Genomic DNA, 21,410 nt, shown 5'->3' on the forward strand with positions numbered 1-21,410 from the left:
AGATACTTTAAAGACTCCATTATAGTACTTTATTATAGCCATTCTTATTTTCTCTGAAATATACTGTTTATTTTGAAACATTCAAAAATATAGAAAAGGATAGGTAAAACACTAAAATGACTTTCATCTGTTTACTAATATATACCCAATAACTATACCATTCTAATACTTTTTCTAAGCATTTTATATATAAAGAAATGCATAATGTGTAATATGTAATATTTATTTTGGGAAAGTAAAATCATCCTTACAATTTTATATCTTGCTTTTTTTCCTACCTAATATTTTGTCATGGGTGTTTTGTGTCATTACATATTTTTTTATTAACATGATTTTTAAGAGTGACATTTTTGGGGGGCGCCTGGGTGGCTTAGTAGGTTAAGCGTCTGACTTTCGCTTAGGTCATGATCTTGCGGTTCGTGGGTTCGAGCCCCGCGTCGGGCTCTGTGCTGACTGCCAGCTGAGAGCCTGGAGCCTGTTTCAGAGTCTGTGTCTCCCTCTCTCTCTGACCCTCCCCTGCTCACGCTGTCTCTCTCTCTCTCTCTCTCCTTATAATAAATAAAACATTAAAAAAAAGTGATATTTTTTCAAAATAAAGATATACTATTTGTCCTTTTATTATAGGTGATATCTACTTTTTGTTTAGTGTGACAATAAGCATATTTTTTATAATCTTTGTGCTGAAGCACTTGGAAAGAATTATCTACTTGTAATTCTATCCATTTTCTCATTACCTGCCATATGGCTTTAACTTCAGTACTTTCATGAAAATACTTTAGCTAAAGTCACAAATAGGNTCTTTATCTGATCAGATTCTATAAATATCATTTGATACCAATCCATTTCCCATAATGCCTTCTTAAAATAGTCTCATCTCTTGACTTCCATGACAACAGAAATTTATGGTTTTCTAATATCTCTAGCTGTTTATTTTGTCATATTTTGCCAGCCTCATCCCTCTATCTGACATTTAAATGTTTGATAATTGAGTGAGTCAGTCTTATCTCTCTTTTCTTGTCCTTCTGGATCCTTTTCTTAAGTGATCATATCCAACCTCATGGTTTTAAAAAACATACATATCCAGTGAGTCCCGAATTTATATCTTTGGTGTTGACCACTCTTCTGAACTCTGAACTTGATATTTAACTATCTAATATCTTGACCTGGGTGTGTCAGAGGCATCTTAAAGTTAACATGTCCAAAATTGAGCTCTGAATATTGCCATCACCAACTTTTCCCCCGTCCATTTATTCCATTATCTCAATAAATGGTGCATTTGTTCACCTAGTTGCAAAAACCAATCGAAAAATACTCTTAGCATTTATTCTTTTCCCCTGATAACTAATTCATCATCAATTCCCGTTTTTCCCAACTCCAAATGCATTTTTATTCTGCTCTTTTCCCTCCATCTATACTGCGATCAACTTATTACCCATTATTGGTCATTTTTTTCCCAGTATTTTTTCCCTTGACGTGCCATTTAAATGCCTGGTAACTTAGGGCTTTGTCTTAGACTCTTCTTGTCAGGCTTCTGGCTGATTTTTATGATTCCATTCTTTCCTACCATGGTAGACAAAATTCTGAAATGACCCAATGTCTCCTGATGTAATCTCCTCTCTTTGAGTGTGAGTAGGTCTGAATATCATGGGATAGTCAATAGTTGATATAGGACGGTTCATTAGGTTATGTTATATAATAAAAATGATGGGATTTTTAGTTACGTTTGTAAAAACTGTATTATGTAAGATTTTGTTTTAGCAAATGGAAAAGAGATTGTCCACATGGCTAGAATTTGAAGGCAGCCCCTAGGAATTGAGAGTGAATTTGGTGGACAGCCAACAAGAACATTGCGACGTCAGTCATACAACCACTGGGAATTTAGTTCTGTTAACACTCAGTGAGCTTGGAAGAAGAACACTAGCATCAGATATAATTTCATTCCAGGCTGACACTGATTTAAGTGAGATCCAATGGTCAGATCTAGATCAGAGGACCCAGCTAACCTGTATCTTGATGGTAAAAGGGTAAGTTTGTGTTGTTTTAAGCTGCTACATTTGTGACAATTTGTTATACAGCAAAGAAACCAAATGCATCCCCTCTCTTCTTGTTCACAATCATTCCAAATACAGAAAAGAAGAAATTTCAAATCTTTTATATATTTATATGGCATTTAAAACAAATTAACAGTTCTCCTTTTCAGATTTATTGAGGTAAAATTGACAATATATTTATAGAGTACAATAAAAATATATTTAGTATTTTTATTTTGTAAAACAAATTATTTACTTATTTATTTTTGAGAGAGGGAAAGAGAGAGAGAAAGAAGCAGAGAGAGATAGGGAGAGAGAACCTTAAGCCCTGAGAGTGGGGCTCAAACTAATGAGTCATGACCTTAGCTGAAATCAAGCGTAGGATGCTTAACCAACTGAGTCACCCAAGTGTCCCAATAAAAATATATTTAAACTGTACAATGATATATGTATACATATAAGTGAAATTATTCCCCAAATCAAGGTAATTAACATATCCAACACCCCAGATAGTTGCTTTTTAATTATTTCTATTATCATTTTAATCCCAGTGTAGTTAACATACAGTGTTATATTAGTTTCAGTTGGTTAGTGATTTAATAGTTCTGTATACTACTCAGTGCTCACCATAATAAGTGTACTCTTAATCCCCTTCACCTGTTTCATCCATCTCCCCACCCACCTCTCCTCTGGTAACCATCTCTTTTTTCTCTATAGTTAAGAGTCTGTTTTTTGGTTTTTTTCTCTCTTTTCCCTTAGATTGTTTTGTTTCTTAAATTCTACACACAAGTGAAATCATATTGTATTAGTCTTTCTCTGACTGGCTTACTTCACTTAGCATTATACTCTCTAGATCCATCCATGTGGTTGCAAATGTCAAAATTTCATTCTTTTATGAGTATTGATTTTGTATCCTGTGACCTTACCGAATTCATTTATCAGTTCTACTAGTTTTTGGTTTAGTCTTTAGAATTTTCTATATATAGAATTATGTAAACTACCTTCTTCCTTACTTAATTTGGATGCCTTTATTTCTTTTTGTTTTCTGATTGCTGTGGCTAGGACTTCCAGTACTGTGTTGACAGAAGTGGTGAGAATGGACATCCTTGTCTTGTTCGTGACCTTAGGGAAAAGCTTTCAGTTGTTTCCCATTGAGTATGATGTTAGCTGTGGTTTTTTTCACATAAGGCCTTTATTATGGGGAGATATCATATCTTAGCCTCCTTTGTTGAGGGTTTTCATAATGAAAGGATGTTGTTCTATGTCAAATGTTTTTCTGTATCTATCGAAATGATCATATGGTTTTTATCCTTTATCTTATTGACGTGATGCATCATGCTGATAGGTAGTGAATGTTGTTGTGGAGGTGGTTCCCACAGATGGCAATGTGATTATGCTGGAGGGTCCGGGAGGAAAATGGTGTCCGCTGGCTCCTTTGTTCCTGGAGAAGTCCCTCAGGGAACTTCCCCTCTGGACACACTCTGAGTTTAGTAAGTAACTCTCCCTCCTGTAAGCCCCAGGTGTTTTTTCAATTTGTTTTTATGTTGTATCTCTGCAGGCTGTTATGCTGTCTCTATAAGGGCAGGGACTCAGCTTCCTATTAATCTCCAGGTTCTCCCAGAGCCTAGCCAGCAGATTTTTAAAATTCCAGACTTCTAATTTTAAGAACTCAGGAAATTTGGTTCCTCTAGTTTTCAAAGTCAAATGCTGTGGAGTTTTGTCTTCCCCATGTGGGCTCCCTAGTGTGAGGGTCTGTTTTCCCATCCTGTGCCCACAGATCCCTTCCTCCCATAGTTGGCTCATGCTCCAGTTAGCTCTCCACCTTGTCTCCACCCTTGCTACCCTCTTCTATGTGGTTTTTTTCTCTACCTTTACTTGTGGAGTTTGTTCTGGCAATTTTTGGGTCATTTTCTGGGTTATTTACACTGATTTGAGTGTTATCTAGTTATATCCCAGGGACAAGGTAAGCTTACGGTCCTCCTACTCCCATTTTGGAAGAATTCCCTGATTTTTAAATTACTTCAGGTGAGAATACTTAATATCTATTCTCTTAACAAATTTCAATTAAACAATATGGTATTATCAAGCATAGTCACTATGCTATTCCTTAGACCCTTACACTTTATTTATCTTATAACTAAAAGGTTGTATCCTGTTACCAACCTCTCTCCATTATCCCAGCCATCCAGACCCTGGTAAACACAACTCTACTTTCTCTTTTTCGTTTGTTTGTTTTTTTTTTTTAAATAAGATTCCATATATAGGTGATTCCTGTAGTTTTTATTTTTCCCTGTCTGGCTTATTTCAGTTAGCATTTTGTCCTCCAGGTTTATTTATGTTTTCACAATTGACAGGACTTCTTTTTTTTTTTTTAAAGGCTGAATAATATACCATCACACATGCATGCGCGCGCGCGCACACACACACACACACTTTCTTTATCCACACTGATGGAACGCTTAGGTTGTTTCCATATCTTAGCTACTATGTATAATGGTGAAATGAACATGGAATGTAGATATCTCTTCAAGATAAAGTGATATCGTTTTTTTGGATCTATACCCAGAAATGAGATAATGTATCATATGGTAGTTCTATTTTTAATTTCTTGAGAAAACTCTATACTGCTTTCATAATGGCTTTGCCAGTTTACATTCCCAAAACTATATAAGAATTCCTTTTCTCTATGTCCTTACCAGTATTTGCTATCTCTTGTTTTTCTGATGATAGACATCCTAACACATGTGAAGTAATATCTCACTATCGTTTCGATTTGCGTTTCCCCGATGATTAGTGATGTCAAGAGGCTTTTTGTATACCTATTGACCATTGCATGTCTTCTTTGGAAAAATGTTTATTCAGGTACTTTGCTCATTTTTTCACTGTTTTATTGTGGGTTTTTAAAAATTTTTTATTTTTTGGCTATTGAGTTGTATTTTGTATTTGTTCTTATATAATTTAGATAATAATCCTTTTTGTCTAAATGGTTTGCAAGTATTTTCTCCCATTACATTATTTTGCCTTTTCATTTTGTTGATAGTTTCTTTTCTTGTGCACAAGTTTTATTTGATGTAATTCCATTTACTTATTTCTTTCTTTGCTTTTGCTTTTAGTGTCAAATAAAAAAAATCATTGGCAAACTCATGTCAAAGAATTAACCCTTATGTTTTTAAGGAGTTTTACGGTTATAGGTTCTATGTTCATTTTTAATCCATTTCTGTTTGTAAGATATGAGTCCAATTTAATTCTTTCCATGATCCACTTTTCCCAACACAATTTATTAAAGAGACTCTCCTTTGCCCTTGTGTATGCTTGGTATCTATGCCAAAAATTAATTGATAATTTATCTGTGGGCTTACTTCTGGACTATTCTGTTTCACTAATCTATGTATCTGTTTTTATGCCAGTACGCTATTGTTTACTATAACTTTATAGTGTAGTTTAAAATCAGGAAGTGTGATGCCTCTACCTTTGTTCATCTTTGTTAAGTTTGCTTTGGCTATTCTGGGTCTTTTGTGGTTCCATATGGATTTCAAGATTGGTGGGGTTTTTTTCCCTTTCTGTGAAAAATACTATTAGAATTTTGAAAGGAATTGTATTGAATCTGTAGATGGATTTGGCCAGTCTGGGCATTTTAACAATATTAATTCCTCCATAACATGGGCTATATTTGCATTTGTTTGTGTCCTCTCCAATATTTTCATCAACATCTTTTAGTTTTCAGTGTCCAGACCTTTTAACTCTTTGGTTAAATTTATTTAATTATTTACATTAACAATTAATTTATTATTTATTATTAATTTAATTACTTAATTATATTTAATAATGATTTAACTAAATCAATTATAAATTTAAATAATTAAAAGTATTTAATTATTTTTTATACTACTATAAAAGAGGTTGTCTTCTTAATTTCTTTTTCTGATAGTTTGTTAGTATATAGGAATGCAACTGGTATTTGTATGTTGATTTTGCAACTTTATTGAATTTGTTCATATTAACAGCTTTTCTTTTTTTTTTGGTAGAGTCTTTGGGTTTTCTATATAAAATATGTCATCTGCAAACAGAGTCAATTCTAATTCTTCCTTTTTGACTTGGATGCCTTTCATTTCTTTTTCTTGCTTAATGACTCTGGTCAGTACTAGTAATATGTTGGATAGGAAGGGTGATAGTAGGCATGTTTGTCTTGTTCCTGATCTCAGAAGAACAGCTTCAGCTTTTTAGTGTTAAGTATGATGTCAGCTATGGGCTTATCATAGATGGTTTATCATGTCAACGTACTTTCCATCTATACTTAATTTGTTGAGTGCTTTTATCATGAAAGGATGAATGTTTAATTTTGTCAAATAATTTTTCTGTATCTATTGAGATAGTTATGTAACTTTCCTCTGTTTTTTAGTGTGGTGTATTACATTCATAGATTGCTGTATACTTAACTGTCCTTTATATCTCAGAGATAAATCCCAGTTGATCATGGTGTAGTATTCTTTTAATGCATTATTGAATTTAGTTTGCTAACATTCAATCTCCTTGTTATTGGTTTGTTCAGATTTTATATTTCTTCAGTATTCAATCTTAGGTTCTAATTTTCTAGGAATGCATTAATTTCTTCTAAGTTATCCAGTTTGTTGATAATAGTCTTTTATGATCCAAGGTATCCTTTGTATCAGTTGTAATGTTTCCTCTTTCATTTCTAATTTTGTCTTGTCTCTTTTTTTCTTAGACAAGCTACAGATTTGTCAACTTTATATTTTCAAAAAATTCTGTTTTATTAATCTTTTCTATTGTCTTTCTAGTATTTATTACATTTATTTCTGCTCTGATCTTTGCTATTTCCTTTCTTCTATCTTTAGATTTAGTTTGTTCTTCTTTTTCTAGTTTCTTGAGGTGTAAAGTTATTTGATACTTTCCTTTTTTAAAATATAGGCATTTATTACTATAAGCTTCCCTCTTTGAACTATATTTGCTTCATCTCTTAAGTTTTGCTAAATTGTGTTTCCATTTTATTTGTCTCAAGATATTTTTGATTTTTCTTTTGATTTCTTCTTTGACTTATAAGTTCTTTAGCAGTATATTGATTAACTTCCATATATTTCTGAATTTTCCCATTATCTTTTTGTAATTGATTTCTAATTTCATACCATTTTGGTTAGGAAAGATGCTTGATATTATTTCAATTTTCTTAAATGCTATAAAAACTTGTTTTTATCATACAACATGTGATCTATTCTGAAGAATGTTTTGTCTGTGCTAGAAAAGAATATTTTCCTTCTGTTGGAAGGAATATTCTATATCTGTCTGTGAGGTCTATCTGATATAAAGTGTAGTTCCAGCCCAGGTTACCTTGGCAATTTTCTGTTTGGATTATCCATGAAAGAAAGTAATCAAGTTCCCTACTTTTATTGTCTACTTGTTCCTTCAGATCTCTTAATATTTGCTTTGTATATTTAGGTAACCTGATGTGGGGTACAAAAATATTTATAATTACTATACTTAAAATGATAATACTTCTTAGAGCCTGCATGTCAATGCATCATCAGCCCTTTATCTACATCTTCAATCACATTCTAATGAGTGATTTCCTTTGCTCACTTAGCCTTTCCTCTTTCCACAGCAGATTTTTAAGATTTTTAGTTTCTAGAATTTTCTTCCTACTGTTACTCTCTTGAATACTTTTTCAGTTGGTTGCTCTCTCCTATAAAGCCCTTTTTGCCCTATTACTCCAAGCAAGGTATATTTTCTCTGCACTACTTAACAGTAGTTTCCACAAGTTTTAAATCTGTGTATGGACTGTGAGATTCACAAGGACAGGAAACAATGCCTTTTGGTATTATTGTTTCTTCAACACCTGGCAACTGTCCCTAGAATAGATAGATGTTCAATAAATATTTCTTGAGGGAATAATTATTTCCAAAATTAAGTAAAATGAGAAGTGAAATTTTTTGCAAATGGTACACACACTTTAGAAACATTCAATAATTACTTTCAAATTATCCAGAATAAAGTTTGTATCAATTCAAACTTTTGCCAGTAATGTATAAAGCTATCTATTTAATACTCTTACTCACTTCTGGGTGGGGGGTATTATCTTTAAAATAAATCTTTGCTAATGTTACAGTGGTGTTTTAATTTTTATTTTAGAAGAGAATTTGACCTCTTTTCTATGTTAATTGGTCACCTATTTTACGTCTATCAATTTTCTATTCATGTCCTTTTAAATTTTTATTGTTACTTTTGTATTGATTTCTAAAATCTTTTAGTATATTAAATATAGCTCTTTGTATATGTGATATCTTGTACTTATTTTTCCTAGATTTTCATTGTACTTTAATTTTATCTTTAATTCACAGAGATTTTAGAATTTTATGGCTTCTATCCCCATCCTTCCACTGAAATTGCTCTTAACCAAAATTATTAATAATCCTGTAGTTATTACATCTAATGGGCATTTTTCAGGCTTCATCTTATTTGATCTACTCAGAACGAAGCAGTATAGGTCATACTTTAGATATTTGGTTTATAGTGATTTGAAGCATCTCTGTCACCTCTGAATCATAGCTTTTGAAGTTAACATAATAAAAAATGAAATTAAGTGCCACTTGGCAAATTTGTTTTTGGTTACATTAAATGCAAATCATCAGGTACAAGCCTTTCAGCAAATCCCTCTGCTTTTATGATTATGGAAATGAGTCAAATAGTGTATGAAACCAAATGCTAGACCTGAATCAGAAATAAAGAAACTAACCCTAGAGATTGAGAAAGAGTTGAAAGTACAGCATTCCAAGCAGAAATAAAAAATATGGGGCTCTGAAAGAATGTTGTATTAGTTTCCTAGAGCTGCTGTAAGAAAGTACCACACACTGGATAAAGAAACAGAAATTTATTCTCTCACAATTCTAGAGGCTTAAAGTTCTAAATCATTGGCAGAGCCATGCTCTCTCTGAAGCCTATAGAAGGGAATTCTTCACTACTTCTTTTAGCTTCTGGTAGCCCTAAGTATTCCTTGCTTTGTGGCAGCATAACACAATTCTCTGTCTCCATCTTCACATGGACATCTTCCCTCTGTGTCTCCCCTTCTCCCCAAACTTCTATTTTTATAAGGACAACTTACCTGATTAACATTTGCAAAGACCCTACTTCCAAAGAAGGTCACATTTACAGTACTAGAGTTAATGACTTCAATATGTTTTTTTGCTATATACAATTCAATCCGTAACAGGTATGAACCGAGTAAATGGGAGAGAAATGAATCATGTTAGATTTCTAGAACAAAGCGTTAAACACCAAACACTAAATTGACATTGAATAATGTCATTGAATAATGATAGTTTATGAAAATGATAGTTTAACTAATGATTAGTTGATTAAATAGATCATCATAGAAATAGGAGCATTTGTGGATTTAAGAAACATAATGGGGGTGCCTGGGAGGCTCAGTTGGTTAAGTGTCAGACTTTTAATTTCATGATTCATGAGTTTGAGCCCTGTGTGCCTGCTTGGGATTCTCTCTCTCTGCTTCTCTCTGTGCCCCTTCCTCACTTGTTCTCTCTCAAAATAAATAAACTTACAAAAAAAGAAATATAATGAGAAAGTGTTTAATGAAATTCCTCATAATTCCATTTTGAATCTCAAGTAAATTTTTTTATTATTTAGGCATGCTAATTTGTTTCTATAAATAAGTTAGTGGCAAAGTTTACTATGAGAGGCTGGTATATAATTAAGATTGATTGAATTCCTTATTATTTCTTGGAGGGGAAAACATAAATATCAAATAGTTGGAAATTGAGAATTTATCTGATATTGACAATTCGGTTTAGGTCCATGAAAAATTTGGTAAAATCTTTTTAAATTAAGGCAGTAAAATTAATCCAATACATGCAATTGCATAATCCAATTAAATACAGTATTAGTTTTGACATTTTTTTTCCTTCCATGTTTTTATTTAAATTCAATTAGTTAACATATAATTAGTATTGGTTTCAGGAATAGAATTTACTGATTCATGACTTACATATAATACACAGTGCTCATCAAAACAAGTGCCCTCCTTAATGCTATCACCCATTTAGCCCATCCCCTGTGTACATCCCTCCATCAAACCTCAGTTTATTCTCTATAGTTGAGAGTCTTTTACAGTTTGCTTCCCTCTCTGTTTTTATCTTACTGATCCTTCTCTTCCCCTATGTTCATCTGTTTGATTTCTTAAATTCTACATGCTAGTGAAATCCTGTAGTATTTGTTGTTCTCTGACTTATTTTGCTTAGCTTAGTATACTCTAGTTCCATCTACCTTGTTGCAAATGGAAAAGTTTCATTCTTATGGTTGAGTAATATTCCACTGTATACATATCATATCTTCTTTATCCATTCCTCAGCTGATAGACATTTGGACTCTTTCTAGAATTTTGCTATTGTTCTTAGTGCTGCTATAAACATTTGGATGCCTGTGCCCCTTTGAATCAGTATTTTGTATTCTTTGGATAAATACCTAGTAGTGCAATTGCGGGGTTCTAAGCTAGTTCTATTTTATCTTTTTGAGGAAACTCTATACTTTTTTTCCAGAGTGGCTGCATCAGTTTGCATTGCCACCAACAGTGTAAAAGGATGTTCCCTTTCTCCACATTCTCGCCAACTTCTATTGTTTCCTGAGTTGTTAATTTTAGCCATTCTTACAGGTGTGAGATGGTAGCTTATTGTGGTTTTCATTTGTATTTCTTGTTCTAGACCAACCCAAAATGGACTTTGAAGATACTCCATAGAGTGTCAGAAACTTGATTACAAAGGTCACATGCAATGTGTGACAGACGCAACTGAGAAGAATACCAGACCACAAAGCGGTTGATAAACAACTTATTTTCAAGCTATTGCAGGCCTGATGAAAACCTGTATCAGCTCTCTTGTAAAATGACTATTGTTTACTTCACTTTATTAATTCTTAGAAAGATAGGACAAAACACAGTAGCATAGACAAAAATTAAGGCAGAGCAAGTTGAGATGTAGGGAAACAACACTATTTCAATTACAGTTGTCCAATTACACTGAACAAATATTCACTGATCCCTGCCAAGAGACTGAGTTGGGTTTAGGGACCTGGTCAAAGAATGCGAAAAGTGTTGATTTGGCTAAGATAGCCTGACTATAATTATGAATATGCATATCAAACAAGGATAATTATTCATATTTTTTTATTTCCTAGGGTCATAAAGAAATTTAAAAATATTTCTAGATAATCAAGTAATAATGATTATTTAGATATGTTTATTACTTTATCCTGTGACTACATTTTTAAAGCCCGTTTTCTCCTCTTTAACTTTTGGTAGACTAAAGTAATGTGCTTTTGCACATCTTTTGATAAATCTTAATCTTGCTAATAAAATTTTTGTGTGATGTGTAAATTAAGGTTTTATTTACATTCCAAATCTATTATAATACCATTTACAATTTGTTTACCTGAGATTCCTCTTTTTCAAGCCTTCAGTTTAAGATTTTCCTCTTCATTGGGGAATTTATTCCTACATGGTTACTTAGTAGCTATAGATTAAAAAATGCATTTGATTTCACTTGGCATATCTTTAGAGTTAACATTCTTATAGTTGGCAAGTTTTGGGTGGACCTATTTTCTGAAATAGTTGAAAATAAAAATATCTCAAGTTTTTAGAGAATGCAAATATTCTATATAAATAGATAAGATAGGTGGGTAGGTAGATAGGTAGTAGGCTGTTGTCGTTACTGAGTGCTAAAGACATAGGAAAAGACTTTACATGAATATGAACCTCAGAATTCAAGTTTTTAATACAATATTCACTGTCTTCTAAGTCATATATGCATAGACACACAAGTGTAAGTTAATTTCTCCAACAGTTGATAAAAGGGTTCAGCATTCGGAGTTCTGTATTATAACTGTCTTTGACAGTAGGATGAAAAGAAAAGGACTGAAAGTTCAAAAGCATCACCTTCAACTATTAGGACACAGCATCACTGGAGTTTGCTTGATGTTCCTCTGATAGACAAATGCTTTTTTCAACTTGATGTTTCAAACAGTAGCTCTTTCACTTGCAGCCATTGTCTATACCAAGTTAAAGATGCTTGAGTGCTCGCTTCGGCAGCACATATACTAAAAAATGCTTGGAATACCACCAAGGGAACCTTGTGAAGACAATTGGGTATGATGTCATAGACCCTTCAGGGAAACCTCTAGAAGTGAGATTCAGTCATATGAGAGACTAAACAAGAAAGATGCTTACTGAGTAAGGTGGGATCCAACAAGAGTGTAGTACAGAATGCAGTAATTTATGAATTACTATTTTCTAAGGTAGCTCAACATAACAACATTTAATGAAGAAAGGCAAACTTACCTATCTGGTATATTTGTGATTCTCGATGATTAATTACTTGAAGATTAACACATTTAAAATTCACCAGTCTTAGAAATGGAAGAAAGTGATGAACCTGATCAGCCTATCTCAGCAGGGAGGCAAGAAATTCGAAAGAGGCGACGACACAGTCAACCAATGGTAGATAAATCCCAGCAAACGGAAGTGACAGAGAAAAAGAAAAATTTGCCTATATCACAATCATCTGGCCCTAAAGCTACCCTTAGTATTGGTAACATTTCTGGAAGCAAAGTCAACCCTGAGTCTCTCAGAGTATCTTCTCAACTTCAGCAAACTTGGGCAAAGAGAAAGCGTGTACATGATATGACTGATAAATCTCTGCAAACAGACACTACTGTAGAAGAGAAAAAAGAAGAAATCAAGTCAGTTGGTGAAACAGTGGTACCTGAAGAAATGCCAACAACTGTTGGAAAAGTAGTCCCTGAAATTCCAGAGAGTGTTCAGGAAGTAAAAATTCCGACAAGCAGACACTCATTTCAATTCAAAATAGACAGATCTCAGCAGACCAGTTGTACTGGAGACTGGACAATGATGAACATTCCTCAAATAGAAAAAGTGGACAGAGAACAGCAGACGTCCTTTAGTGAATTAAAAATAGTGGTTATTGGCAGACCAGATAGCTCTTTTTCAAAGTCAAATGAAGTTGTGCAGAAACGTAAATTCTCAGGGAAGATTTTCATTAGTGAACATCCCGAATTGCAACCCTCAACGAGTAGAGATGAAGCAACTAGGCAGGTAGGTATTAGCAGATCTTCATTTAGTCAGCAAAGCAAAAAAGGTAGTTTGGTACCTTTAGAAGATGAGCAATACGTTCCAGGTGAGGTACAGCCTCCCATTGCAGAAGAGGTCTCTGCTGAAGTGCAACCTACACCAGCTGAGGACATTACTGCAGGAAAGACCACTAATGAACTTCATCCACAAACTGAGGAGGCTCCTGTAGAAAAGGGCTCTGCCAAAGTACAGCCAACCCTGGGTGAAGAGCCTCTTTCAGAAGGGCCTCCTGCTGAAGCTCAGTCTCCAAAAGTTGAAAAAGCTCCTGTACAGCCTTTCCCAAAGGAGGAGACTCCGGAAGAAGACGCTCCTGCTAAAGTAGAGTCTATCCTTGCTGAGGAGGCTTTTTCAGGAGAGCCTTTATCAACTGAAGAGCCTTCTATACAGGAGGCCCCAGAACTTCAGCTTCCACCAGCTGTGGAGGCACCTACAGAAGAGGCTCAAACTGAAGTTCAGTCTCCACCATCTGAAGCCTCAGCTGAAGTTCAGTCTCCACCAGCGGAGGCCCTGGCTGAAGTTCAGTCTCCATCAGCAGAGGGCCTGGCCGAAGTTCAGTCTCCATCAGCTGAGGAGGCCCCAGCTGAAGTTCAGTCTCCACCATCTGAAGCCTCAGCTGAAGTTCAGTCTCCACCAGCGGAGACCCCAACTGAAGTTCAGTCTCCACCAGCTGAGGAGGCCCCAGCAGAAGTTCAGTCTCTACCAGCTGAGACCCCGGCTGAAGTTCAGTCTCCACCAGCTGAGGAGGCCCCAGCCGAAGTTCAGTCTCCACCAGCTGAGACTCCGGCTGAAGTTCAGTCTCCACCAGCTGAGGAGGCCCCTCCAGAAGAGGCCCCAGCTGAAGTTCAGTCTGCAACAGCTGAGGAGGCCCCTCCAGAAGAGGCCCCAGCTGAAGTTCAGTCTGCAACAGCTGAGGAGGCCCCTCCAGAAGAGGCCCCAGCTGAAGTTCAGTCTCCACCAGCTGAAGCCCAGGTCGAAGTCCAGCCTCTGCCAGCTGAGGAGGCCCCTGAAAAAGAGGCCCCAGCTGAAGTTCAGTCTGCACCAGCTGAGGAGGCCCCTGCAGAAGAGACCTCCACTGAGGTTCAGCCTCCAGCAGCTGAAGAGGCCCCTGCAGAAGAGACCCCCGCTGAGGTTCAGCCTCCAGCAGCTGAGGAGGCCCCTGCAGAAGAGACCCCCGCTGAGGTTCAGCCTCCAGCAGCTGAGTCCTCAGAAGAAGTTCAGTCTCCACCAACTGAAGAGACCGCTGCAGAAGGGACTTTAGCTGAAGTACAGTCTCTGCCAACTGAGGAGGCCTCTGCAGAAGAGGCCCTAGCTGAATTTTGGTCTCCACCAGCTGAGGCCTCTGCAGAAGTTCAGTCTCCACCAGATGAGGAGGCCTCTGCAGAAGAGGCTTCAGATGAAGTTTGGTCTCTACTAGACATAGAGGCCCCTGAAGAAGAGGTGTCAACTAAAATTTGGCCTCTACTAGTAGCTAAAGAGGCCCCAGCTGAGGAGACCCCCGAAGAAGAGACCTCAGCTGAAGTTCAGTCTCTACCAAATGTGAAGGGCTCTGAAGAACAGACTCCAGATGAATTTCAGTCTCCATCAGCTGAAGACATTACTTTAGAAATGGTCTCTGTTGACAAACAGTTTCCAGCGGCCAAAGAGGACTTTGTTACACAAATCTCTATAGAAAATGTCCTTAGTCCACCATCTGAAAAAACTGCTGCAGATGAGGTTCTGGTAGACCATGTGTCTACTGAATACCAATTTCTCCAGACAGATGTCCCAGTGATAAAATTAGAATCAAAGGTTTTGGGAGATCATCAAAAACCTGAATAGCCTTTGGAACTGGATCCTGTCGCTGAAGATTCATCTAATATCAAGAAAGAGCAGGTTCCTAACTTTGAAATAGAGGGTGTCATCTATGTAGAACTAAAATAGAGACCTCTTCCTCAGCTCTAAGTAGGTCTTAACTACACTATCAATCAGAAGCTAAGGGCTTCTGGACATACACACTTTAGAAAAGTATAGGCATTTGGAAGTAAAATGGGAAATAACAGGAAACCCCAAAATATGGACTACTGGCTGGAAAATGAACAATAAAAACTAGTGGCTTAAAATGTGTTATTTTCAATCAAATCTAGCATATATGACATATCTATTTGGAAATTAAGTAAATTGATGGTTTAATCACTTAAAATATCATTTCTATAATAAACCTTGTTGAAAAGGGTAAAGTATACTCTATAACTATATTTTACTTTCACTATATGTAGCTTACAGTGGAAAAGGCATTTTCTTTGCTGTAGTTCTCTCATCTACTTTAGATTCATTGTGGTTTGGTCACATAGCTAAAGGTATGTGTTTTTTTTTCTTTTCATTATAATACATCATATCTCTAAATCTCTTTCTATTTGATTCCTTCTGAGACAAGCATTCCTTTCCTGTTTTCATCCCTATCTTGCATATTTTACAGTTCCATATCTGGATAGGGAACCTTAAAACCTTTATAAAAGCCTTCATTTTAATGAAGATAATCCAGATAAAGTATTTTAAAAGGTGTGTAAACATAAAGAAAAATATACTTAGCCTCAAGAGCATATTTCTGCTTAGTTTTAATTTCATTTCAACTTAGACTGTGATGAGTCCTTTGGAAGCTTGATTTTTTTTGTACTTTGAACTTGTGATGAAGAGTATTGAATTAGTAGTAGTACAGCAGTCTCCTCTTATCCACATTAAACAATTTTTTAGATGTTTATTTATTTTGAGAGAGAGAGAGTGTGAGCAGGGGAGGTTCAGAGAAAGAGGGAGACACAGAATCTGAAGCAGGCTCTGGGTTCCAAGCTGTCAGCACAGAGCCCAAAGTGAAGGCCAAACCCAGGAGACATGGGGTCATGGCATGAACTGAAGTTGGAAACTTAACTGACTGAGCCACCTAGGCACCCCTTCAGTTTTGCTTTCCATAGTTTCACTAACTCGTGGTCAACTGTGGTCCAGAGGATATCTTCCATCTGATGTACCCTCTCTTGAAGGTCAATAGTAGCCTAATGCTGTGTCACAATGCCTACACCATTCAGTTGACTACATCTCATCATGTAGGCTTTTGTCACTTCATATCATAACAAGGAGAAGAGTTGAATACAGTACAACAAGATATTTGGAAGGGAGAGATCACATTCACATAAGTTTTATTACAGGATATTGTTATAATTGCTCTATTTTATTATTTGTTATTGTTGTTAACCTGTTACTCTGCCTAATTTATAAATTGCGCTGTATCATAGGTATGTATATGCATAGGAAAATGGAGTATTCATAGCACTTGGTACGATCCATATTTCAGGTATCCTCTGGGGCTCTCTAAGGGTATTCTCTGTGGATAAGGGGGGAGCTACTGTATAAGCTTTTTACATTTTTGAAGAGTAATTATAGGTTATTATAAGATATCTGTTAATAAAGAACATCATGGTTTCTATGGTTATGGCAACTTTTGGGAAAATATTTTCTTCAGCTATAATTAAATTGCTACATGCTGAAATAATGAGATGATTCTCTCAAAACGTTTAATTTTGTTAGTGTATTTTTCTGTTTAGCAAAAACTCTAGATTGATGATTCCAGACCTTGTTAAAATTTGATGCTGTATAATTATTAGATGTTTCTCTCACTCTTCATTACCTCTGTACAGTGTGTGACAAGAGTATGTGATATTTTTAAGTATTTTTAAATAATTTTATAAGTTTTTGTAAGTGAAATCTTTTTCAATATGTGCTAAATATGAGGATGAGAAACATTCTACAGTTCTTGAATGAGGGTTGTTTCTTTTTTATATTTCCAAGTCCATTTTATTTTGTTTTCTGAGATACTTAAAATCCAGTTAAACTCCTTTTTCTAAATTTGAAGGGCTTTTTTTTTCTATTTTAGATTTTAGAGGCTTTTATTTAAATTCATTAGTTAATATATAATGTAATATTAGTTTCAGGTGTACAATCTAGTGATTCAGTACTTCCATATATGACCTGGTGCTCATCGTGACAAGTGTACTCCTTCATCCCCATCACCTATTTAATCCGACCCTTCACTTTCCTTCACGCTGGTATTGTTCTCTATAGTTAAGAGTCAGTTTCTTGGTTTGTCCCTCTCTGTCTCTTTTTTTCCCTTTGCTCATTTGTTTTGTTTCTTGAATTCCATATATGAGTGAAATCATATGATATTTGTCTTTTTCTGACAGACTTATTTCACTTAGTATAATACTGCCTAGCTCTCTCAATGGCATTGCAAATGGCAAGATTTCATTTTTTTTATGGCTGAATAATATTCCAGTGTGTGTGTGTGTGTGTGTGTGTGTGTGTATGTATCTTCTTTATCCATTCATCAATTTGTGGACACCTAGGCTATTTCCATAATTTGATTATTGTAAATAATGCTGCTATAACAATCAAATTAGTATTTTTGTATTCTTTCGATAAGTACTCAGCAGTGCAGTTGCTGGATCATGGGATAGTTCTATTTTTAACTTTTTAAAAAATGTTTTATTTATTTCTGAGAGAGAGAGACAGCGTGAGCAGCGAAGGGTCAGACAGAGGAAGACACAGAATCTGAAGCAGGCTCCGGGCTCTGAGCTAGCTGTCAGCACAGAGCCCAACGCAGGGCTCGAACCCACAAACCGGAGATCATGACCTGAGCTGAAGTCGGATGCTTAACCGACTGAGCCACCCAGGCGCTCCTATTTTTAACTTTTTGAAGAAACTCCATACTATTTTCCACAGTGGCTGCACCAGTTTGCATTCTCACCAACAATGCAAGAGGGTTCCCCTTTCTGCACATCCTCCCCAATACCTGTTGTTTTTTATGTTGTTCATTTTATCCATTCTATTAGCTGTGGGGTGATATCTTAGTTTTGATTTGCAGTTCCCAATAAATGATGTTATGAATCGTTTCATGTGTCTGTTGGCCATCTGTATGTCTTCTTTAGAGAGATATCTATTCATGTTTTCTGCCGATTTTTTAAATTGGATTATTCATTCCTTTGGATGCTGAGTTTTATAAGTTCTTTATATATTGTTGGATGCTAAGCCTTTATAGAATATGTCATTAGCAAATATCTTCTCCCTTTCTGAAGTTTGCTTTTGGTTTGTTGATTGTTTCCATCACTGTGCAGAAGTTTTTTATTTATTTAGTTCCAATAGTTTATTTTTGCTTTCATTTCCCTTGCCTCAGGAGACATATCTAGAAAAATGTTGCTATGAACAATGTCAGAGAAATTACTGCCTGTGCTTTCTTCAAGGATTTTTATGGTTTCTTGTCTAAGTTAGGCCTTTAAGCCATTTTGAATTTATTTTTGTGTGTGGTGAAAGATAGTTGCCCAGTTTCATTGTTTTGCAAGTTGCTGTCCTGTTTTCCCAACACTATTTGTTGAAGAGACAGTCTTTATCTCATTGGATATTTTTTTTCCTGCTTTGTCAAAGATTAATTGGCCACATAACTGTGAGCTCATCTCTGGGTTTTCTATTCTGTTCCATTAATCTGTGTCTTTTTTTAATGCTAAATACCATACTGTTTTGATTACTGCAGTTTTGTAATGTAACTTGATGTTCAGAATTATGATGCCTCCAGCTCTGCTTTTCTTTTTCAAGATTGCTTTGGCCATTTGGGGTCTTTTGTGGCTCTATACGAATTTTAGGGTTGTTTGTTCTAGCTCTGTGAAAAATGCTATTGGTATTTTGATGGAGATTGCATTAACTGTGTAGATTGCTTTGGGTATTATAGATATTTTAACAATATTTCTTCATCCAATCCATAAGCATGGAATGTCTTTTCATTTCTTTGTGTCATCTTCAATTTCTTTCATCAGTGCTTTATAGTTTTCAGAGTACTGGTTTTTCAGCTCCTTGATTAGGTATATTCCTAGTTACTTATTGATTTTGGTACAATTGTAAATGGACTGTTTTCTTAATTTCTCTTTCTGTTGTTTCATTATTTGTATATAGAAATACAATAGATTTATATACGCTGGTTTTTTATCTTGGGATTTTACTGAATTCGTTTATTCTAGTAGTTTTTCCAATTTTTTTCTTGTGGTTGAACTTCAAATTTCACTTCAAAAAGTGAAAAACTTCACTTTTCCTGGTATGACTTGAAAGTCATACCAGAAAAAGTGCATGGTATGACTTCAGACAAAACAAAACCAAACAAAAAAACCCCAGTAAATCAGAAGTCTGTAGTGTTTTCTATTTAAAGTACATCATTGTAGGGGTGCCTGGGTGGCTCATTCGGTTAAGCATCCGACTTTGGTTCAGGTTATGATCTCATGGTTTGTGGGTTCGAGCCCCACATCAGGCTCTGTGCTGACAGCTAGCTCAGAGCCTGGAGCCTGTTTCAGATTCTGTGTCTCTCTCTCTGACCTCCCCTGCTCATGCTCTCTCTCTCTCAGGAATAAATAAAACATTAAAAACAGACTTAAAAAAATAAAATACATCTTTGTAAACAAAGATGACTTTACTTCTTCCATTCTAATTTGGATGACTTTTATATTTTTCCCCTGCCTAATTACTCTGGCTAGGATTTTCAGTGCTATGTTGAATAAGTGTGGCAAAAATGAGAATCCCTGTCTTGCTCCTGATCTTAGACAGAAAGCTTTCAGCTTTTTAGCTTTGAGTATACTGTTAGTGGTGGGCTTTTCACATGTGGCCTCTGTTATGATGAATTAAGTTCCATCTGTGTCGAATTTGCTTAGAGTTTTCATCATGAAAGAATGTTGATTTTGTCATATGCTTTTTCTGCCTCTATTGAGATGATTATATGACTAACACCCATTTTTTGTTTGTTATGGTCCTCTATGACTAATGAGTGCAAATCTTGTTGTCTTTAGAAAATATATAATTAGGGGCCCAACCCTTTGGTAGCAATCTTAAAAGTTGGGGAACTAGATATATGGTTCAAACTCTTTACTCTTGAAGAAGAACCTGGGAGTTGAGGAGTTCCCGCCTGATTGTATGATGCTGTGCCTTGGTATCTATTATAATAATTTTTTATCTTTTTTATGTCCATAGGATCTGTATTAATAGTCTGTTTCTAATTAAGTTGTAATTATTGGTACCTTATATCAATAAATATTGGTAACTGTTTTCTCAGTCTCTTTCTATATTCTTTTTCACGAAAATCAGTCTGGCTTGAGGTTCATTAGTTTTACTGACCTTTCAAATAATAAACCCTCAGTTTCATTTATATCCCTATTTTTTTCAAAAGAAAATTTATTGACTTCTCTCATCTTTATTATTTTTATCTTTCTGCTTACTTCTACTTTCTTATGTACTTTTTCTACTTTTTTTTTAAAGATGAAATCTGATGTCATTGATATGGTCTTTATTTCTTTTCTAATGCGTCCTTTAGTGTTGTACATTTCTCTCAATAATGTTTTAGCTGCATTCCATAAATTCTAATACCTTGTGCTTTCACTGTCATTCAGTTAAAATATTTTGAAATTTTGTTTCTGATTTATTATTTGATATATGAGTTGCTAACCATTATGTTATTTGATTTCTAAATATTTGGGGATTTTCCAGATTTATTTTTGCTATTTTTAAAAATTTAGTTATGTTTTTGTCATAAAATACACTTACTTTGATTTGACCTTTTCAATTTATTGAGATTTGTTTCATGGCCTCGCATTGGCCTATTTCGGTAAGTGCTCTGTGGTCTAAAATATTCTATTGTTTTTGGTTGGAGGGTTCTGTAAATGTCAATTTTACAGAACGATCAACAATTGGTTGATAGTGTGTTTACTTCTATATCATTACTGATTTTTCTATCTACCTGTTACCTAGATTATTAAGAAAGGTATGCTGAAATCATTGACTATAATTGTGGATTTGTATGTTTCTTCCTGAAGTTCTATCAGTTTTTGCTTCATGTATCTTGAAGCTTAGTTTTACTGCATAAATGTTGAGAATTATTGTCTTCTTGACAAAGACTCCTTTTATCCCTGGTAATAGCCGCTCATCAATAATACTGTCATTTGTCTGGTTTAAATCCTTAATATCCTTTGCTTTGTTTACTATGGCTATTATGTGCCTTTCTTATTTTAGTCTTTTTTCTAAATAATCTTTCCTCTATTGTCAGAGTAATTTTTTATAATATACATCTGCTCATGCGGTCATTTACTTACAGAATAAAACATATTCTTTAAAATGATAATTATGACCCTTTATATTTACTACAGCATACTTTATATCACCCT

The 21,410-nt window shown here is 35.1% G+C and overlaps 1 protein-coding gene and 1 long non-coding RNA gene across 2 annotated transcripts in view; both read left to right on the forward strand.

Annotated features, from left to right (window-relative positions):
• Nucleotides 1-21,410, forward strand: part of LOC144229236 (uncharacterized) — a 179,471-nt gene that overhangs the window by 126,626 nt on the left and 31,435 nt on the right. The window lies entirely within an intron of this gene.
• FSCB (fibrous sheath CABYR binding protein) lies at nt 12,261-15,293 on the forward strand. Its single transcript, XM_077761224.1, has one exon. The coding sequence runs from the start codon at nt 12,460-12,462 to the stop codon at nt 15,010-15,012; it is 2,553 nt and encodes an 850-aa protein (XP_077617350.1). The 5' UTR covers nt 12,261-12,459; the 3' UTR covers nt 15,013-15,293.

Source organism: Crocuta crocuta, unplaced genomic scaffold (genome assembly GCF_008692635.1).
Source record: "Crocuta crocuta isolate KB4526 unplaced genomic scaffold, BGI_CrCroc_1.0 scaffold163, whole genome shotgun sequence".
In the NCBI taxonomy this organism is placed as follows: Eukaryota; Metazoa; Chordata; class Mammalia; order Carnivora; family Hyaenidae; genus Crocuta; species Crocuta crocuta.